This window comes from Tribolium madens, unplaced genomic scaffold (genome assembly GCF_015345945.1).
Source record: "Tribolium madens isolate multiple individuals breed KSU strain unplaced genomic scaffold, Tmad_KSU_1.1 Scaffold_96;HRSCAF=242;Tcas5.2_LG5, whole genome shotgun sequence".
Lineage (NCBI taxonomy): Eukaryota > Metazoa > Arthropoda > Insecta > Coleoptera > Tenebrionidae > Tribolium > Tribolium madens.
Window position 1 is genome coordinate 11945733 of NW_025401068.1, and position 22548 is coordinate 11968280.

A 22548-nucleotide genomic window follows, 5' to 3' on the forward strand; every position below is an offset into this window, starting at 1 on the left:
ATTAAAAAAAAATATTTCTAAATAATCATTTTTGGAATAAAGGAAGCCGAGTGCAATTCGGCTTAAACGCATTAATTAATAAAAAAATTGAAATTCTCTGTTTTCTAATAAATAAATTGCTTTCTGACATTTTTAGTCAAAAATTTAGGGATATAATAATTAGCAACATTTGGTGAGAAACAAAATGTCAATTAAAAAATAATTTATTTCTAATTAATCATTTTTGGAATAAAAGAAGCAGAGTCCAATTCGGCTTAAACGAATTAATTAAGAAAAAATTGAAATTTTCTGTTTTCTAATAAATTGCTTTCTGACATTTTTAGTCAAAATTTTAGGGGTATAATAAATACCAACATTTGGTAAGAAACAAAGTGTCAATTAATTTCTAATTAATCGTTTTTGGAATAAAGGAAGCAGAGTGCAATTCGGCTTAAACGCATTAATTAATAAAAAAATTGAAATTTTCTGTTTTCTAACGTTTTTAGTCAAAATTTTAGGGTATAATAATTACCAACATGAGAAACAAAATGTCAACTAATTTCTAATTAATCGTTTTTGGAATAAAGGAAGCACTGTGCAATTCGGCTTAAACGCATTAATTAATAAAAAAAAATTGAAATTTTCTGTTTTTTAATAAATTGCTTTCTGACATTTTTAAAATTAATTAACCATTTTTTGAATAAGGGGAGAAGAGTGCAATTCGGCTTACACGCATTTAAGTAATAAAATTTTTTTTAATTCTCTCGTTTCTATTAAATAAATTGCTTTCTTTACCAACCTTAGAATCATAGTCACTAGATTTTCAAAATTAACATCAAAATTTGAAATTTTGAGCGTTTTGTAATTGTTTGAGTGCAATTTTTTTGTGTGAAAATTAGTAGTAACTGAATTTCCAAAAACACGTTAAACAATAATTAAGTTTTATATGAAAGAATATTTTTTAATGACCCCCAATTCGCTTATTCACATGCAGCTGGGGATTTCTGCGCTGAATCCTACTACAGCTCGCAAGAGTCCCTCTACAGCCTAAACAGTTGCTTGGTGTTCACCCCCCCTGCCACGAAACCAAAAAACAACGTATTTTTTAGCTCCGATGATACTCTTTACAAGAAAGAAACGCGCAAATTCACCATTCCTCGAATCGAAGTCGAGAGTGATGAACCGGTTTTTAATCTCCAAGTGACTGATTTTTCCGAACCATCCCCTAAAAACATAATTCTGGGATACGACGAAACGGGTACCAACTTTGAAACGAAAAAAGTCGAAGAATTCACATCAATCAATAACAAATCGTGGAAAGACAAAGCGAATAATTTCGTGCAACAGAAAAGCTACTCGATTGACATTCCTGAAAATCAAATCGATATTGAGCAAGTTGGCGACACTGATAAGTTTCTAAGTATAAGTAAAAAGGCGCGCCAATTGAAATTGTGCTCATCGTCGTTGCAGGATTTGTCGAGTTCGACGTCGAGTATTAACAGTGGGGTGCACGAGTCGAATCTGGATTTGAGTCATATTATTGATCCAGACACGCCTATTAAGCACAAAAATTGGAAATCGCCAGACGAGGTCCGGTTTGGACAAGTTGAAAACCAGAGATATGAGAGCAAAGCGACGAGTTTTCCCGATTTGTCTGAGAGTAAATCCTGGGGGAATAAAAGCAAAAGTGTCAGTGAGGAGAGATTAAATGAGAAATTGACAGAGTATGAGAGACTGGAGCTGTTGAAATTGTTGCACGATTGGAGCTTGAATGGATCGTATTCAAAAAGCGATTTTAATATACGCTTAACGAAATCGTCTGAACACCTCGAAAAGGAGAATCTTGAAACGTCCGAAAAAAGTTTGAGACGAAGCAGTGTTAAATTTAGTTCAGAACCGAATTTATCCCCAAAACTTGACATAATTGTTAAGTATAGTTCAGAGAATAGTGTCGATTTGATGCACAAATGTGAATTTCGCAATTGCATTTTTAACGAGGACTTTGGTAAAGTTAGTAAACCGAAGAGTATTTTGAAGAATAGTAGAGAACGTCTACAGGAAACCGAGTGTCTTAATAATCTAGCAAACCAAAAAACACCAAAACTGGGCCCAAATTCTCGCCGCTACAGTGAAATAATCGAACCAAAATCGTTCAATAGTCAATTAGTTCGTTGCGATAGTCTGGAACGCTTAACTCACTTAAATAAGAAATCTAGGGGTAATAAGAAGTTCCCCGATTCGTATATAGTCACACGACGCAATAAAAACTCGCCAAAAAAGTCCCCGAAAATCATCGTGTTGAAGCAAAAGTACTTGCCAAAGACGTGGAAAAGCTGCAGCGATATAAAACACCGAAAAACGGTGCGAAAATGCTGCCGTTATGCGAAAAAAAATTGCCCGATTTTGCGAAACTCATCGGAAACGTCGCGGAAAAGCCAGAGTTGCGTGGACATCGAACGGGATTTTGCTGCTAGGTTAGCTGGGGATTTCCAAGTTGGCGCTTTTGATTGTAAGAAGTGGCTTCCAATGTAGCGCACGAGTTTATTTTTTATTATAATTTATTTTATTATGCAAGCGTTTTTCTTAGCCCAGTCAAATTAGACAAATCGGTGGGAAAAAATCCTAGAGAGTTGGAATTTTTTTAAACGCTTTCTTTACACTTGAGTAGACATATATCAAAAATCCTCGAAGACGGGGGGCGAGCTCGAGGAGGGGAAGGGGGTTAAAAGTGTCTTTTTTTGGTTTTTTGCTTATATCTCGGAAATTATCACTCCTATAGGTTTTTATCGTCTTAGCAAAATTAAAGCCTATAAAATTTCCTACAAAAATGGTCCTTTGCATTTTTGTTGTAGAAATAACCGTAAGCGAGTAATAGAGCAGACAAGAAACATCATTTTAAAAAAATGTGCTTTATCTACATTTAAAACAGAATTAGTCTTGTATTTAAAAAAAACTGACAGTAAATTGAATTTACTGTGTCCAATACTTCATTAAAGGAAGGGGGAGTCACGAGAGTCTATAAATACAAACTCATCGTTTATGTAATTTATGCAGAATTTTCTACAAAAATGATCCTATTCATTTTTGTCGTAGGACTCGTAGGCTTTAAAAGTTTTGAGTCTACATAAAATTGCATTAAAAATCCTTTGAAACACATTTCATTAGTATATGGTAACTATTTATACAGGCTGTATTATGAAAAACGCCCCAAGCCATAACTCTATTATTTTTGAAGTTATAACAATACTTCTTAGAACAAAGTTGAACATTTTTTGTCATCTATCGTTTAGGATAGATTAATGCCGTTTTCTGTTTCACCGAAAATCACATCAACTTTATTTTTTTTTAATGGAACACCCTGTATATTTTATCACTTGGATTCTTTGTTTAATTGTTTTTTAAAAAGTTTTAGTACCATATGCCTAAAATTAACTGTTCGTGAGATATTCACCAAATAATGTATTTATTAAAGTAGGCAGTGGAAAACAATAATATCAAGTAATGTTGACAAATATTATTCTTTTGCATTTTTTCTTGTTGTTTTTATACTTTTTAATGTTAATCATGGATGATAATGTGTTAACAGACACATTTTGAATAAAATAAAAATTGTGGGAGAGCACTACGCTTTTACACTGGGTGATTTCTGATGAGAAACGTTCCAAATCGACGAAAATTTAAGCGACTTAAAGAAAATTTGATCTCCAATTTCAAAGAGATACAGAATTAGATAGGTATTGAAGAAAATGCAAGAACATGAATACAAGAAATTGCAAGTAACGTTGGCTTATCGCACGCAACTGTTCAAATTTGGGTTTTCTAAAAACCCCAAACATCCTCAAATTTTCTTCAGGTCGACGAATTGGAACTTCTTTTATTGGAAATCGCCCAGTGTAAAGGCGTTGTGGTCTCCAACTATTTTTATTGCTTTCAAAATATTCTTGAATCATGTCTGTTAACACATTATCACCAGAACACCAAAAAGTATAAAAATAATAAGAGAAAATGCAAAGTAATAATATTTGTCAACATTACTTAATATTATTGTTTTCCACTGCCTACTTTAATAAATTTTTAATTGACTCATATCTCACGAACGGTTGGTTTTAGGCACATGGTACTAAAACTTGTTAAAAGACAATTAAACAAAGAATCCAAAAGTGGTAAAATACACAGGGTGTTTCATTAAAAAAAATAAAGTTGATGTGATTTCCGGTGAAACAGAAAACAGCATTAATTTAGTATCTATCCCAAACGATAGATGACAAAAAATGTTCAACTTAGTTCTAAGAAGTATTGTCATAACTTTAAAAATAATGGAGTTATGGCTTGGGGCGTTTTTCATAATACAGCCTGTATGTGTAGAGCGTTACCCAACTAAGCTGGTCTGCCTGAAAGGTGACTCGGGTCTAAACATTTAAACGGAGATATAAATAAAAATTTTGGATGAAAGAGAGAATCAATCTGTAAGGGGGGTTAAATGGGGTGTAAATGTTTAAACAAAGATATAAACATACAATTTTTTAGAGGTGTAAAGGGGCACTAAAATCAGATTTTTCGAAAATTAGTTTTTAAGGGAATAAAACGGTGTACACATTTAAAGGGATATAAAAACATTAAATTTAGAAAATATGATCCTTACAGAGTGTAGAAGTGCACTTTTCAAATTTTAATGAAATAAAATACAGTTTAAACGCTTAAAAACAAAATTAGAAACATGAAATTTCGAATTTTGAGAGTGCAGAAGTGCCCTGAGACGACACTTTATGAAAATCAACATTTAATATTTATCCATAAACATAGCCCATGCAAAGAACGAGACTACTATAACTGAATCCTATACATAACATAGGTAATTATCTAGCTTTATAGAGTGCCTAAGCCTATGGAATGGTTTTGTAAACGGACTTTTTTTCCATTTTATATCAGAAATACACGCGGACAAAGTCGCAGGCAAATGCTAGTTCAGCATATAAGGATGACTCGGAAGACTTAATAGACCCTCGTGGCACCTTTTAATAAACTGTTGGATCAAATACATTCAATTTTCTGTAAGCTTTATTCAAATAATCGATATTAAATCATCTATTTATTAATATTGTACTGAACAAGACTGTAATTCGGTTTTCAATGTTTAAGTTGAAGACGAAGATGCAGCATGTCAGGAGGCCTCGGAAGACTTTATAGACTCTCTAATGAAGTGTTGCACCCAAAAAATTCAATTTGCTTTCAGTTTTTTCAAATCACAAGATTAATTCTGTTTTAAATGCGGATAAAGCACATTTTTTAAATGATGTTTTTTGTCAGCCCTATAACTCGCTTACAGTTAGTCCTACAACAAAAATGCAAAGGACCATTTTTCTAGGAAATTTTGTAGGCATTAATTTTGATAAGCAGGCAAAAACCGTTAGGAGTTATAGTTTCCGAGATATAAGCAAAAAAAAACAAAAAAAGACAACTTTAGCCCCCTCCTCCTCCTCGAGCTCGCCCCCCACCTTCGGGGACTTTTGATATATGTCTACTCAAGAGTAAAAAAAGCGTTTAAAGAAATTTCAACTCTAGGATTTTTTTCCACCGATCGCCCTATTTTTGTCTAATTTGATTGGGCTATCTATGTTGTGTTTGTTTTTAAGTTTGTTGGTTTGTGATTGGTGGATTTGTTTAGGTCCTCGACGCATGTCTGAACGCGATCTGCCATCGAGGGTGGACTCAGAACGCACGATTCCCTCTTCGAAATCCGTTCCGGCTCTTCATCACATTTCACCAAATTCGGAGCAACCTCGGAATTCTCACGACGTCTTCAATCCGGGTTATAGTCGGACCTCCTCCAATAATAGCATTAATACGAATAGTGCACCGCCGACGAATGGACCTGTCAATAATCAAGCGGGTTTGCGCAGCAGGTCCACGCATAATCTGCATCAGCAGGATGGGGGATTCTACCAAAATCTCAGCGTTTATAGGAACAAAATCCCCAGTCCCCAGCAATTAGGAGACAGGTAAAAAAGCAAAACTCTTCAAAGGCAAAAAACTAGTTAAAATTTTTAAATCGCTGTCATAAAAACTCAAAAATCATTAAACTGATGGAAATGTTATTTTCTTATTGAGTAATTCCACGCCAAAATGATCATTGTTTCCGATTTTCGGAAATTTGAGACACATACAGGGTGAATATAAAGTATGGAACCAAGCGGTTTTATTTTTAATCATTTGCCTCCAGAAAATAATAATTAATATAAATTAAGGTAATATAAAAAATGTGATCGTATTTTCAGTACGAAATTTTGTTTTGTTTTTGAGTATGCGATTTTTTTTGTCAAAATTGCAATTTATGTGAAAAATTTTTTTTGAAAAAATTATATATAAAGCAGATACTTGTAGCTTTTATGAGAAAAATGATTTTATAGTGGGTTGCCATTTAAAAGAATATTTTTTTTGTAGAACTCAAAAAAAAGGAAATTTCGAAAAATTTTATTGTTAAATCATCACATTTTTATAGTACTTTATCACTCATGATTTTTTTTTTTCAAAAAATAAATAGCTTAAGCTACGAAGAACTACATACATGGCTAGGGACTAAGAGATGAATCCTAAAATGTATTTTATATTGGTTTTTAACTCTCCCATCGCAACCCAAACTGACATATTTTTTATTTAACTTAAATTGAGTTGAATCAAAACTTTCAAGAATTAAACCACTCCTAACTGAAAAACAAATCAACAAAAAAAATTTTTTTTGAAATTTAGACCACTAATGAATGGACTTTTTCAACACGATGGGACACCCTGTATGTACCTTTTGGTAGTTTACAAAACATGCACGTAGATGGGTGGTTTCAAATATTTCAAATATTACGTTTTGCTATACAAAATAAACAAAACGTATGTAACCAAAAGTTTTTTTTAATTATTTGTCTTCAGATAATAATAATTAATAAAAATCAAAATGCTACAAAAAATGTGATCATATTTTGATTTAAAATTTTGTTTTGTTATTAAGTTATGCGATTCTTTTCCTTCAAAATAGCAACTTATAGAAAAAAAAATTCGTTAAAAATTGAGTAAAATCTGAATAGTCACGTTTTTCAGTAATTTATTATGAGGTACTTTAGCTTTCTGAATGTTTCTTTGAGTTAGTCGTTTTAGTCTTCTTTAATTATGTTTATATGTTACTTGTTTTGTATTATAATTTTATTATTATTTAATGTTAAGGATATTACCGTCAAATAAAGTTATTATTATCAATGAATTTTTTCAATATTTTTAAATATTGGTTTTTGAAAATTAAATGATAATAAATTATTGGAAATTATGTTTTATTTAGAACAATTTATTAATGATGGTAATTAGTATTTTTATATTTAATTTTCAAGGAAACACTACTTTCAGGCGATCTCAGAGGATTTTTTCAGCCAATTTTAAAACTTTTTGAAACTTGTATGAGATTACAGTAAAAATCTGAAGGCTTTTACATGAATTTTTGGTGAATTTTAAAAATCTGCGTATTTTTTGTTTTGTTTAAACGATATACCGTGAGATCAAATAAAAAATAAATTAGAGTAGGCGTCGATTTAATTCTACAGTTGGCAACACATTGGCTGGGAATCTGGGCTGGAAATTTTCCACACAAACTGAAAGTGAAAATGCCCATCCACCGTTTTCCTCTTGTACAGCAATAAAAAATTTCTACTCTAAAGTGAACATTATTTCAGTAAAAAGGAATAAAACTCAAACTTGTTAAAGTTTCCGCTGACATTTGATGTCAAAAATCAGAATTGCCATCTGAAGGACTTTAATCACCGCCTACTCTAATTTATTTTTTTTTTGATCGCACGGTATTTTAAATCATTTGTTAATAACAAGCTTTTGGAATACGTGCATTTACCATGTCCGTATCTATTGTTTAAAAAAAATCATTTCAAAATGTTGGTTTGTTTTTAAGATATTTTTTTTTGCTTCGAGGTACTTAATTTTGTACTTCCCTGTTTCCAATAAAAAACTGTAAAATACGTGTCACAAATTTACGAAAGTCTGAAACAATGAGATTTAAAAGTGATCGTTTTGGCGTTGAATTACTCTACTATTCTCAGTTCTTGTGTAATAAGTTTTTTGAAACAGTGTTTTTAAAGCAATCAAATTATTTCAAAAAGAGACAAAGTTAAAAATAAAGACATTTTGTCAATCATAAAAATGCTACACTCTGTATATGTCCACTATTTTTTCTTCTATAATTTTTCCACTACACTCTTAACTTTTTTCGTGATATTTTTCCATTCTTTGTGTTCTCTTCCTTTCTTTATTGACACATTTTCATACTTAATTTTTATCTCGTCCAATTTTTGTCTCCCTTCATCATTCAAAATTTTATCCTTGGTAGTATCAAATGCTGGAAAAAATATTGAAAAAATTCTTTGTTTATCCGTTCTTTAAATAAAATTTATTAAAGTTAAGCGTACGCCACTGATGTGTTCGTAAATAGTATTAGCACAGGTAGTGGAAACCATGGTATTAATTTGATCAATATGTAATTGCTCATTGCAACAATTCATAAACACCGTAAGTGGCACGGATCAAGGGGGTTTTGTCCCTAAAAAATATAAACGTAAAAAGGGTACAGTTTGTCTCCATTTATACGTGGGAAGCTGTGATAAAATTTTGTCGGTCTATTTAAGAATTACCCTGTATTTAAAAACCTTGTTTTTTTCATTCATCAAAAATTCCAAACTTTTTTAGGACTTCCGCCCTTCGAAGTTCTCAAAATTCTCTCCAGTCTTCGGTGGTGAATTCCCAGCGTCCTGCATCGGCCTACTACCCCCCGGCGATGTCAGTGACCGCCTCCCGTTCCAATCTCCACCAATCGATTCCGAATTTGAAGAGTCCCCCATCGACCCATCGAATCCATAACGAGGAAACCAGGTCCGGCTCTTACCCAAGTGTCAACAACCAACACCATCCCCAAAACTACTCGGGTCCAAACCACCCCTATTACTACCAGCGATCAGATGACCCGAACCGACCTTACAACACCCCACCAAACGTGCAACACGTCCACTCCAACGGCCAGAGACAGGATTACAACAACGTCGGCGGCGGTTTATTGCGTGAAGATATGGTGCGACAGTCGCAAAATGCCCGCCATGAGGAAATAATGAGATATTTGAGTACGAATAATGCGCGAATCAACGAACAAAATCGAGTGGAGGAAATGCGAGTGTCGAAAAGTGACGACATGTTGAAACATCCGGTGAATCACCAAGCCAATGACATGATGAGGTATGCCAGTAGTGGCAACATAAGAGCCCATGAGAGTAGCAAAGTCGAAATTCCCCTATATCGTATGAAAGATGAAGAGGAATTGGACATGCGCATGGCGAATAATGTCAGATCGCAGAAATTTGTCGGTAATGCAAAACAACAAAGGGCGCTGCAATACCAGCACCCCAATAACCAATACTACAACATGGTTCAAAACACCCAAAGTATGCAAAATCTCAACTTGAATCAATATCCGTATTATTACCCTACTTCCCCTACTTACAAATCGCCTCCAGTGGCCCCAAAACCCAAAAAACCGGATGAACCCCCAGAATTACCCCCAACAAGCACCCATCCTTTGTATTCAGCTAGCAGTCAAGACCCACCAAAAATGGCCTTTTATCCCACCTCAACCATCCCATCGACTAAGCCCCCACGTGATCCATGGGCAAGAGAGGAGCAGGAAAGACAAGCTGAAGCGAGAAGAGAAGCTTCGAGACAGTGGCAGGAGCAACAAATTCGGGAGTTGATGGCGTTGCCCCAAAGAACCCCCCAACAAGAGGAACAGTTGAGGGTGTTGCAACTCGAGAGGGAGTTCCAAAGGAGGGCTATGGAGGCTGCTGAGCAAGATGATGACGACACTGAGAAGGTAAATAAATACAGGGTGCGCCAGAACTCGCGCCCCAGCGAAAAGTGACATATAAAGTAAGATACCAGGCACATGGAAAAAATATTAAAAAAAGGACATTCGCAAAAACCGTTGGAAAACTATTAACTTATTCTCAAAATTGCAAACAAACCGGATGATGATTCTAGTTTTGAAAAAAAAAAAAACAATTCCCTAACTTAAAAAAAACAAGGACATTCAAAAAAACCTTTGGAAAACCATTAATTTATTCTCAAAATTGCAAACAAACCGGATGATGGTTCTAGTTTAAAAAAAAACAATTCCTTAACTTAAAAAATTATACAAGGACATTCGAAAAAACCGTTGGAAAACCATTAACTTATTCTCAAAATTGCAAACAAACCGGATGATGATTCTAGTTTTGAAAAAAAAAAAAACAATTCCTTAACTTAAAAAATTATACAAGGACATTCGAAAAAACCGTTGGAAAACCATTAACTTATTCTCAAAATTGCAAAAAAAATTGTAATTGTTAGATACTCCTCTTCAAATATGCAACTTCTTTATTATTTCCTTATTTTCGTTCTTTATTATTATTAAAAAAATATTATTACAAAAGTAAACTACAGAGTGACTCATATAAAACTACGCGCCTGACCAACTACAGATACAAAAATAGTCAGAAAAATAAAACTTTATTTAATCAATTCTTAGTCACTGTTGATAAATGATAATCTAACAGTTATTTTTTTAAATATGGCCCAGAACTCGAGCCCCAGAGAAAAATGCCATATAAAGTAAGATACCAGGAACATGGAAAAAATGTTAAAAAAAATATCTAAAGTTTGCACTTTGACTCTATTTATTTCTGTTGTAAAAATTATTTTTCAAGTTTTTTTGCTATAGGCTATTAAAAGAGGAAACAAGGAAGCTGTACCCTAAATTATCACTCTGTTCAATATTATTTGTGGCTTTTATTGGCAAAATTTTTGTCCCCTTACTAAATAATGTAAAAAAACATATACCGGGTGGGGCATCGGTTACGCGCAATTGATAAATCGCAACTTCAAATTAATTAAAACTAGCGATATTTCATATACCTAACTAATTATTGATAGGGTATAATTTGAGAATTTTTCTAATTTTTTTGAATAATAAATGAGTCCATAACAGTTTTGTGTGTTTTATGAATACTTTCTGTAAATTTACCTAAAAGTTTTTACACTAAATGAATTTGAACCTGTCAGCGCATCAAACTTTGATATCACAATTTTAAATTTTGACTTGGTTAGCCAAATAATCGCTTTTTTTATTTAAACACCAGACTCGTGATTTATGACAAAATGGTATAATTTGCCAACAAAAGAATCATTTACTGGTAGTCGACCGCTTTAAAGGGTCTTTTTGTTGTAAACCTTGGAATCTTACCCCAATTGCAGTTTCCCATTGCAACCTAAATTTACGATGGCACAAGTAGCAGGTCATAAATAAAAATGATTTTCAAAGTTAAGATGGAAAATTGCGTTTAATTCAAAATCTAATTGGTATTTTTTTTCTGATTTTGTAAAACAATCGTAGGAAGTAAATCTGCGTAGGTCAGTATAAAAATTAAAATTAAATTTTTTGAGAGAAAATTACTTTTACTTTTTTTTGACTTTATTTGATAATGAAAAATTACCAAAAAATTAGAGAATGTACCTTACTAATGCCCAGGTAAGTGTGAAAAAATTCAACAATTTTATTTAATTAGAAGTGGGGATTTTCTTTTTGGGCGTAACGGATGCCCCACCCGGTACAAGATCATCAGTATCATTAAATAGATATAAAAAAATGTCAAATGTCAAAAAATAAATGTCAAAATTTTTTGACAGATAGAATTTTTTAAACATTTTATTCATGTTTCTGGTATCTTACCTTACTTGAAAATTTTCTCTGGGGGCGCGAGTTCTCGCGCACCCTGTATTTTTGAGGGGTCCTCCACTCAATGAAAATTTCCAGGAGAGTCCCATGTCCCCACCGGCGAAACAGGAACCCCCAGCTTCGATCCTGAAACCGGGGGCTGTGACCACTCAAGCTCAGCCGCCGCCGGAACCAGTTGCGCCGCCCCCGCCTGAAAGGGGCTCAAGTTTTGCGGTAATGTCAATGCGAGCGAAAGAAAACACGAAAAGGGTGTCTTTCGACACAACTACAACGCCGCAGCCCCCACCTAGCACGTTGCAATTGGAGGCGGAGAGTGTCAGGGAGGACCCAAATGTAGGTTTTTTGGGGGGTTACTATTTTGCTCAATTTTTTACATTAACTAACAATAATTTCGTTAAAAAATACACTTTATGAACCAGAAAATCACACTTATACTTGTGACTTCATTTTGCGATTTGAAGAAATTAAAATCTTGATAAAGAGCAATTTTCGTTAAAAACAATTATTTAAACTTAACGAAAACAAGCTGAAATTGTTCGTTTTTAGCAATTTTTTAGAGATTTTTTTGGTTATTAAAAAAATTCTCAAAATTAACAGATCAAGCCAAAAAAATTATTTTTTTGATTTATTGCGATTTTTAGCATTAATTTTGGAAATAAAGACAATTTGCAAATCAGATAGTATGAGTTCTACCCATAATTTCTACAAAACATTTTTGAATCCGATAGAATTTCACCACGTTTCTAATTCTTTTCTAATAAAAGAAAAAGTATTCAATTGCAATTGTTAATTACCTATTTTATAAAATTTGAATATTGGGTTTTAAGGAGAGCAGTTTCTTTGAACAACATATAGAGTACGAATAATGATGGACAAAATGTTGTTATGTGCTGTCCAGGGACGTATTTAGTGCCTAATTATTTTTTAAGTTAATAAATTTTCTTAAAGTCTTCTAAATACTGCAAATCGTGATACTTTTGAACCAATTGAGCGAAAATTGCTTCAACACTACTTCAACAAAAAAAAAGACAAATAATTCAAAGTAAACAAAACAAGCCGAAATAACTCATTTAGAGCTGAAAAAATGTTATTTTTTGGCATTTGGATGATCTTTTTTAACTTTTTTGATAAATTTCTGTATGTTTCTCGAAGAAATAAGTGAAACAAAAAGCATTCCAGAAGAAATTTTGCAATTTTCAGTCTTTTGTAATATTTTTTTTGTTTTAACGAAATCTTACAGAAAAAGGGTCAAATCCATCAAAATAGACGAAAATAACGCGTTTCAGATCTAATTCATTTTCTGCTTTGTGTTAAAAAAAATCGAATTAGTTTCTCGATAAAAAAATATTCCGTTGAAACAACCAAAAATAGGTTCGCAAATTTCTGTTTTTCTAAGGCAAAATATTGTGAATTGTGCAACTTTCTCATGAAAAACTCTTCTAAAGTCATAGAAAATAATGAGTTTTAAACCAAATTTCTATCTAGTTTTTTGAATTCAGCAAGTTTATCGATGAAAAACGCCCCACATTTATCAAAACAGACGAAAATAATACATTTGAAGATCTAATTTTGCGCTTTTTTGGGCAAAATGTTTCAATTTTTGTGATTTTTTCATCAAATTCTGTATTCATAGAAAATTAAGCATTTTCAGCTTAATTTTGCATTTTTTTACTCTGTTAGATGAAATCTCTGGAAATCTAAATTCTTTGAAACAAAAATTTTGCAATTTCTTGTCTTGTTTTGATGATTTTTTTTTTAATTTAGTAGGTTTCACCAAAACAAGCGGAAATAATGCGTTCGAGGATCTATTTCAGCGTTTTTCTGTATTATTTTTTTTTAATCCGAATTTAGTAAGTTAAAAGTAAAAAATTTAAAAATTCGCTGAAAAAAACGACAATAATTTCGGAAATTTCTGTTTTGTTTAGGCAAAGTTTCTCACGAAAAACTTTTTAAAAACAAAAATAATGCATTTAAGACCTAATTTTATTACAGAGTTTCATTCGGCAAGCTGAGTCGATGTTGGCGTCTCCGACAACCCCCACGGATGCCTCTCCCGGCATGGCGGTGGCCACTCCGGGTGTCATTGGGGCCCAGGAAGTGTACAGAGATCCAAGAGCGCGACGTTTGGCCGAACAAGCGCAGCAGAAAAATCAAACTATGCCTCCTGTTCCCGAAAAATTGTCATTTAAAGAAAAGATGAAAATGTTTGCGATGGAAACGGGAGAACAGGAAACACCGAAAGACAAAAGTAAGATAAGTAGGGCACAGCGAGAAATTGATAATTTGGGATCACCAAGTTCGGGACTTGTTCACTAATATTTGTTACTTGTTGAATGTGTGATAGAGACAAAAAGAACCAAAACGACCAAATATACAAGATTGTTAGTGGAAATTTATATTACAATGTTGTCAGTCCTGCTAATTTATCTTGCATATCTAACTGTACCGTCCAACCTGCAGCTAATTATGCGTGTACAACGACTAATTGTATTGATTTTAAACGTAGTGGCTTATGACGTGATTCAATTACATGAAATGAGATGGTTTTTGTTTGATAGAGAACTTTATTCAAATATATATTGTATAATATTTTAGAGATCCTATTTTCGTCATTTTATATATAAATTATTTTCCTAGAGTTTAGATAACCATGATATTGTTAAAGCAATACTTGCACATAAGGACCAATGTTATACATACACACACACTTCATTTTCTCTACATTCCTTTTTCTTTACACTTGCAGCTTTCGGTTGTTACAAGCAATATCTATGTTCATTTACATCCAAATTTTATGACGTAGTGTATATAAAATATGTAAATTGACATCAAAAGTAGAAGTGGAATTCATTAGATTCTCTATTAGATTAATATAGACAAAATTATTGTTTTATTTCTTTATTTTATGTACTATGAATAAACAATATACATATTAAATATTCGGCTGGTTTTTATTCCCAATTTCCTAACGTCAAGCTGGAGACCCTTTCTCTGTCCTCGGCGAGTCGCTCATGGCTGTTGATTGGTTTAGTTGTCATGGAAACGTATCCGTAACTATGACAACGAGTCCTTCAAAATGAGAGTCGTCATGGTAACGAAACATAATCCAGTGGCGGGTACTTTTATTCAAGAAAACTACATTTTTGTGTTTTTTTTATTTACAAAATATTGCACATGGATAAATTATGTGTGTTTATTTAGTGGTTGATGTTATCAGAGGTGAGGGCGAGCGAGGTGAGTGCGCTTCTCCTATTGGGACTGACCCCTAGATTTTCCCAATTGATCCACGACAGTCGCGCCGTCAAATCTAAAATTGGTAAAATTAGACTGGTTTTTAAAAAAAATTGGTTAAATTACCACTGGTGTTCCAGTTGGCTCTGTCGGCTTTGATTTCTCCCCTCAAACACCTCTCTACGTAGGTCAAGGGGTCGCAATCGGCGGTTAAAACCTCCCTGAGGAGAGCTATGTAGGCAATGGCTAACCTCAAAGTATCGATTTTGCTTAGTCTTTTCTCGTAGGGAAAAGTCGGGACATGCATACGAAGCTCGTCGAATGCAGAGTTGATACTGCTGCAAACCGATATTAGTTAGGATTGTACTGTATTGCGAGAAAGAGAATAAAACTACGAACACGAAGAACGGAAAATAAATCAAAAATCACCTAAATACAGAACAAATAGCAAGCAAGCCACATATCAAGACGGGTGTACCCGGTGGGTCCAATAGCAGACCTCAGCATCCTTTTTCGTTCCCTGATGTTGGCGGCGTGGCGTTGGACTCGGTACGGGGAGGTGCCGTAATAGTCGGAGTTGGCGAGGGAGCTGCCTCCGCATTGGCCACTGTCTGAAACGGCCACGAAAACAATCACGAATCGAGCTTTTATACAGGTGTCCGGAAATTCGCGCACTTGTTTGAAAGGGTTTAATTGGGTACTGAAAAAATGTTAAAAAATTCTATCTGTCAAAAAATTTTGACATATATTTTTTGACATATTTTTATGTCTATTTAATGATACCATTGAATAAGTTACACTTATTAACAGTAACTTATACTGATGATCTTGTATATATTTTTCTTATACTTATTTTGTAAATGTACAAAAATTTTGCCAATAAAAAATAACATTAAACAGAGTTACAATTTATGATACAGCAGGAAAAAACTCGGAAAATAATTTTTCCAACAGAAATAAATAGTCAAAGATTACTTCGAAATTTTTATAGATAGACTAGCTGTTGCTCGCGGCTTCGCTCGCGTGGTAGTTTGACATCCACAACTATTTCAAAACGCAGAAGGGCTAAGAAACTTACTAACAAAATATAGCAACACAATTTATTATGAACTTCATAGTAAAAATAAAAAGTCCGTCTTTTATAACTTATTTAAAAACCGTAAAATTTTAAGCTGTGGCTCAATTACGCCGTTTATGCATAGATTTTCTTCGACCATATCAGGAAGGATAAACCACTACTAGAATAAAAATCTGTTGTTCAGTTGAAGGGATATAACTTCAAAAATGACAAATTTTTTTAATACAAACTTTTTTAATACATCCCCTGTTTCAAAAATCCTAAAACATGCGTTTCTTTATTTTTAAAATAGAAAGCCCCAATAACAATTTTTATGAATATAATATCAAAATGGACAAATTTTTATACAAATTTACTGCCCATGTTTAATCCTCTTGGGGGTGGAATTTCTAAAAATATTGAAACATATTTCTTTACAAATACTAAATTTCATGGATATTACTTAACAATGACAAATTTTGATACAAATTTTCATCCCATGTTTAACTATATACATATTTATACAAACTTTCATCCCCTATTTGACCCCCTTAGGGATAGAATTCTCCAAAATCTTGAAACACGTGCTATTTTGTTTTTAACTGAACACCCAAATACCAAATCTCATAGATTTAACTTAAAAAAAAACGGACATTTTACGAAGTTTTACCCTTGTTCAACCCCCTTGAGGGTGAAATTTCTAAAAATCCTGAAACACATATTACTTGATTTTTAATCGAAAGCCTAAATACATATTTTCAAGGATTTAACTTTATAAATGACATTTTAATATAAATTGTCATCCCTGTTTAACCCCCTTGAAGGTGGAATTTTCAAAAATCCTAAAACACGTGCTTCTTCATTTTTAACCGAAAGCCCAAATCCCAATTTTCATAAATATAACTTCAAAAATGACGAATTTATAAATATTTATACAAATTTTCATCCCTTGTTTGACCCCTTTGGGGATGAAATTTTCCAAAATCCTAAAACACGTGTTTTTTTGTTTTTAACTGAGAGCCCAAATACCAATTTTCATGGATTTAACTTAAAAAAAAATACAGATATTTTACGACCTTTTACCCTTGTTCAACCCCCTTGGGGGTGAGATTTCCAAAAATGGTAAAATACGTATTTTTTTATTTTTAACCGAAAGCCTAAATACCAATTTTCATGAATATAGCTTTAAAACTTCGAATTCACCACCCCATTTAACCCCCTTAGGGGTTGATTTTCTAAAAATCCTTTCTTATTGGATGCCTACGTTATAAAAGGTATCTACTGTGAAAATTTGAAATTTCTGTTTCCAGCGGTTTAGGGTTGATAGGTCAGCCAGGACAAGCCTCTTTATAGTATACAGGGTTATTCATAAATATGAAGCAATATTAGAATCTCAAAAATGACCTATAAAATGATGTTAATTTAAATAATAACTCGTGTCCTATCTCTACTGATAAGAATTTTACAGCCCTCGGAATGTGGGTATGGAAATTTGTTTTTTTTGTAGTAACTTTGAAACTATTTGACCAAATATTATAAAATTTGGAACATTTCCCTGTGACAACATACCCTTTAAACTGGTAATCACGAAAACCGAATACATCCACTCAATTTACGGTTCCAGTAGTTGCAGGTCACATTTTCTGTGTTTTTCCATTTTTTTGCTCTCTTAACACCAATTTTTTATTGCCCAAATCGATAGAGTAATCAATTTCGATTAAAAAACGCATTTAATACCCCTAAAATGGACCGTTTCAAAGATATTTTAATTTAAACTGAGGACTGCACAACGTTGAAACCAAAAAGTAGGGATTTTGAATGGATGATATCCACGGTAACAAATGACCATGGTCTCACTAATCGCTGTCAGGCATCTGTCAACTTTGACATTGGACGATTATTAGACAATTAATCGAAAATATTTAATAAAAGAGTTTACCTCAGATTCCAAACATAACTTAGAATAAATCCAAATGGATCTCGTAGCATTTAATTCATAAAAAATTCACAAAAATTTATTGTCAAAGTTAACAGATGCCTGGCAGGGATTTATGTGACCATGGTCATTGGTTGCCGTGGATACCACTTATTCAAAATCCCTATTTTTTTATTTCAGCGTTGTGCGGTCCTCAGTTTAAATTAAAATATCTTTGAAACAGTCCATTTTAGGGGTATTAAAGGTTATGCGTTTTTTAATCAAAATTGATTACTCTATCGATTTGGGCAATAGAAAATTGGTGTTAAGAGAGCAAAAAAATGAAAAAACACAGAAAATGTGACCTGCAACTGCTGAAACCGGAAATTGAATGGATGTATCCGGTTTCGTGATTACCAGTTTAAAGGGTATGTTGTCACAGGGAAATGTTCTAAATTTTATAATAATTGGTAAAATAGTTCCAAAGTTATTACAAAAAAATCAAATTTCCATACCCACATTCCGAGGGCTGTAAAATTCTTATCAGTAGAGATAGGACACGAGTTATTATTTAAATTAACATTATTTTATAGGTCATTTTTGAGGTTCAAATATTGCTTCATATTTATGAATAACCCTGTATATAGATTTTTTTAACATTTTTCTTGTTGTCTAGGGCATCGCCCGATGATACGTGTCTCGGAGGTGCGCGACTTTCCGGACACCTGTATTTTTAAAATTCTTATTTTTTTGTGTTGATTGAGCAAATTTTATTAAATCTTGCTTTATTTCGGTAATGTTTTCCAAACAAGAGAAAAAAATAACACAGTTAGGGCCTGATTTTGATACTACGAGAAACTAACAAAAGTTCGCTTAATTCGCCTTGATTTATTTTTTACTTTCCTTATCCTATAAGGAAAGTATTGTAATCTACCCTGATTTTTACATTTCTGGACGAATTATAGCTTCAAGACACCAAAAAAGTTTAGTTTGAGCCATTGGGTTGTGTGTGTGTCTGTCTGTCAACAGTATATCTCGGGAATGATAAGAGCTAGAAACTTGAAATTTGGTATGTAAGTTACTTGTAGCAAGGGGACGTAGCATGAAACAATTGGTAAAAATCGGTCGATCGTTCGGCCGTAAAGACCAAAAGTCGGCCGTAAAGCGGCCGCAAAATTATACAGGGTGAATATAAAGTATGGAACCAAGCGGTTTTATTTTTAATCATTTGCCTCCAGAAAATAATAATTAATATAAATTAGAGTAACATAAAAAATGTGATCTTATTTTCAGAACGAAATTTTGTTTTGTTTTTGAGTTACGCAATTTTTTTGTCAAAATTGCAATTTATGTGAAAAAATTAAAAAAAAAATAAATATAAAGCAGATAGTTGTAATCCTTAGAGTATAGCTTTTATGAGAAAAATGATTTTATAGTGGGTTGCCATTTAAAAAAATCAAATTTTTTGTAGAACTCAAAAACAATAGGAAATTTCGAAAAATTTTATTCTTGTTAAATCATCACATTTTTATAGTACTTTATCACTCATCAATTAGTTTTTTCAAAAAATAAATAGTTTAAGCAAAAAACGTTTAGTTCCATACTTTTTATTCACCTGGTATGGTTGAAGATACAATAAATTCATGAGAATACAAATTATTTAGAATCATGAAATATACTCGTACCTTATTAAACAGTAATAATAATAAGTTTGATCTATTTCGCGTGAAATCCGGCAGGTGGCACTAACGCAAATGTTACACTAAATTATTGTCGTTATTAGGATGTTTTCCAAATAAGTAGGATAAGGAAAGTCGTGTGATGTTTACACCAGATTTTTTTTGACAGATTAATAGTGCCGTTCGATTTGTCATCGTTTTTTAAACTTGTATGCAATTTTTTAAACCAAAATCTTAAAATGGAGACTAGAAAGCGAAAAAAAATCTGGCCTTTCCCATAAATTGAGAAAAACCTACGGGGAAGGGTTTTTCATTTAAATCAGGACATTATAAAAGCGGTAAATGTGGAATTACAAAAGCTCAAAAAATCAGATTTTGAGGAGTGTTTTGAAATAAGACTTCAAAAATGTATGACATAAATGGTGATTACTGATTATGTAGAGAAGTCACATAATGTTTCAGTTTAAGATTTTTAAGAATAAATTGTGTTTTCTCTTTTGTAAACAATAAATTAACCGAATTTTTGTTAATCCTCTCGTATCTCTATCATTTTAAGTGAATGAAAAATTAACTAAACTGAACAGTGATGAAAAAGTATGTTTTTCCGCAAACGTCACAAAAGTGGCCACTTTTATGACTAAATAATGTCAAAAGGAAAGGTTCTACTTTTGAAAATGTTGAAAAGGAAATTTAAAAAAAAAATACCTAAATTTAACAAAACAAGCTGTAATAGTTCAATTATAGCATGCTTTTATGATTTTTTTACATTTACATATTCAAAATTAGGACACTTTTAACTGAAAATAGTTCAAGCCGAAAAAATACATTTTTTTGATTTAAGGATGCATTGCGATTTTTAATAAACGAAAAAAAATTGTTACATATCTTTAATCCAAAAAAAATTACAATTGTTTAATACCTATTTTTTATAATACTACTTTATAAAATTTGAAAATTGGGTTTAATGGAGAGCAATTATTTTGAGAAAATACAGAGTATGGATAATGACTGATAAAATATTGTTATGTCGTGTTCAGGGACGTATTTAGTGCCTAGTTTATTTTTTTAGTTAATAAATTTTCTTAAATTCTGTTTTTTATATCTTAAAAAAATTGTTAAGTGTTAGTAAAAAATTCATTGTACAAGACTAGTCCTGATTTTATGTTTCGTTTACGTTTTATTAATGATCAAATTTAATATTCTCTTTAGTAGTAATTTTTTATTTGTTTATAATTTTTCACTTTAGAAAAAAATTAAAAATATAAAATATAAGTAGGAAAGCAATTAAATAAACACATTATGTCTCATCAAAATTGAAAAAAAACTGCGCACACCAAATTTTGATAAACTGGAAACTGAGAAACCGTAAAACTTGCTTTACAGGGTGCGCCAGAACTCGCGCCCCATAGAAAAATGCCATATAAGGTAATTGATATCTTAAAAATTTCGGAGTGTTTAAATTTTGAACTTTGACTCTATTTATTTCTGTTGAAAAAATAATTTTCGAAGTTTTTTTGCTATAGGCTATTAGACGAGGAAACAAGGGAGCTGTATCCTAAATTGTAACTCTGTTTAATGTTATTTGTGGCTTTCATTGGCAAAATTTTTGTACTTTTACTAAATAATTGTAAAAAAACATATACAAGATCATCAGTATCATTAAATAGACATAAAAAAATGTCAAATGTCAAAATATAAATGTCAAAATTTTTTGACAAGGAGAATTTTTTAAACATTTTTTCCATGTTCCTGGTATATCTTACTTAAAAATTTTCTCTGGGGCTCTCTGCATTATTATGCTTTAGAAGAGAAAATATATTTGTAAAATTTACAAAATCAAAATTCAAACATAAAAATGTAAAGCAAAATCAACAAAACAAACCACAATAATACATATTTTATAGCCTGAAAAGTGAGATTTTCACTGAAAAAAGTGCTAGACTGAACAAAAAATTGAAAAAGCATATTACTTGAATTTATTAACAATCATTTAAGGTAAACAACAATTTCGTTAAAAAACAAACCTTTTGAATTTTTGATGGAACTTCTCGTATTATTTTAACCTTTCCTACATGATTTCAAAGTTTTAAAAAAATATTATTGAAAATATGCAAAATGAACAAAACAAAAATTAAAATCGTACTACTTAAAAAAATAAATAACAAACGCAAGGAACCTTTTTTAATAAAAACTTCTCCTCAGTATAATTTTTATCGAAACTTGCCACTTATTTTATATAAAAATCGAAGGATTTTTCATAGATTTCGTAAGCTATTGTAATTTTAAATACAATAGCTAAAAACATAATTTCCGTTACTTAAATTCGTAATAAAAACTGACTAGGAAAAAAGGTCGAAAGTACCAACCTGGGTTGTGATGTAAGGTTGATAAATAATGGTGTTGTAAATTAGAACTGGAAGTTTGTCGAGTAGCAAAAGCACAACTCGGAAGTTCTGAAACTTCCTCTTCTGAAAGTTCCCCAGCACTGTACCCACCAAACTGCATACTAGACAACAAAACACAACATTTTTCCCGTTTTTCAACCAAAAATTTTCGATTTAAAAAAAAAAACACTTACTTAATGGGGGGTGAAGAGGAAGAATCCGGTAACTGCCCCCGATTACCACTCATTATCTCCCTACTTAATACAATTAATTTCTTAACCGAATTACGTGCACCGAATGCCGCCAAATCCCCAGGGATTCGCAATTTATAACACGATTATTTTACCCAAATATCGCACCCCGGGGGAATATAAGCTCAAAGCAGTGCGCTTTAGGGGAGAAATTGCAAAACCCCAGATATAACAACACTTGATTTCAAACGATTTTCACTCTTCTGGGTGTGTATTTGGGGGGCATTATTGCACCCCGAATTTAGTATT

At 32.3% G+C, this 22548-nt stretch overlaps 2 protein-coding genes across 7 annotated transcripts in view; one reads left to right on the plus strand and one right to left on the minus strand.

The window, feature by feature from the left end:
- LOC123013774 (afadin) overlaps positions 1 to 14723 on the plus strand; it is a 58836-nt gene extending 44113 nt beyond the window's left edge. For 2 of the 3 annotated variants that reach the window (XM_044412545.1, XM_044412546.1), the window contains 4 exons: positions 5645 to 5978; positions 8713 to 9883; positions 11861 to 12115; positions 13775 to 14723. In XM_044412545.1, the coding sequence (XP_044268480.1) occupies positions 5645 to 5978; positions 8713 to 9883; positions 11861 to 12115; positions 13775 to 14098 (2084 nt within the window). In that variant the 3' untranslated portion in view covers positions 14099 to 14723. Of the gene's footprint in view, positions 1 to 973; positions 2489 to 5644; positions 5979 to 8712; positions 9884 to 11860; positions 12116 to 13774 lie in introns of all 3 variants that reach the window. The other variant, XM_044412547.1, reaches the window with a different exon arrangement.
- A 229-nt stretch (positions 14724 to 14952) lies between these two features.
- Positions 14953 to 22331, minus strand: LOC123013203 (helix-loop-helix protein 13). Of its 4 annotated transcripts, none has more exons than XM_044411600.1 (5): positions 22243 to 22331; positions 22031 to 22170; positions 15513 to 15624; positions 15140 to 15348; positions 14953 to 15089 (listed from the first exon to the last, which is right to left on the minus strand). In XM_044411600.1, exons 1-5 carry the CDS (start codon positions 22293 to 22295, stop codon positions 14980 to 14982), a joined length of 624 nt encoding a protein of 207 aa, XP_044267535.1. In that variant the 5' UTR covers positions 22296 to 22331; the 3' UTR covers positions 14953 to 14979. The 4 variants fall into 4 exon arrangements, with proteins under 4 accessions (XP_044267535.1, XP_044267534.1, XP_044267533.1 ...); XM_044411599.1 differs by having other exon boundaries at positions 15140 to 15351; XM_044411598.1 differs by having other exon boundaries at positions 15492 to 15624.
- Positions 22332 to 22548: the final 217 nt, after the last annotated feature.

Excerpts from the sequence above, each read along its gene's own strand:
- LOC123013203 (XM_044411597.1), bottom strand. The coding sequence starts at position 22,295 with ATGAGTGGTAATCGGGGGCAGTTACCGGATTCTTCCTCTTCACCCCCC. Across the intron at positions 15,625-22,030 it reads AACCTTACATCACAACCCAG|ACAGTGGCCAATGCGGAGGC; the intron begins GTTGGTACTTTC and ends TGGCCGTTTCAG. Across the intron at positions 15,352-15,491 it reads TCTGCTATTGGACCCACCGG|CAGTATCAACTCTGCATTCG; the intron begins GTACACCCGTCT and ends ATCGGTTTGCAG.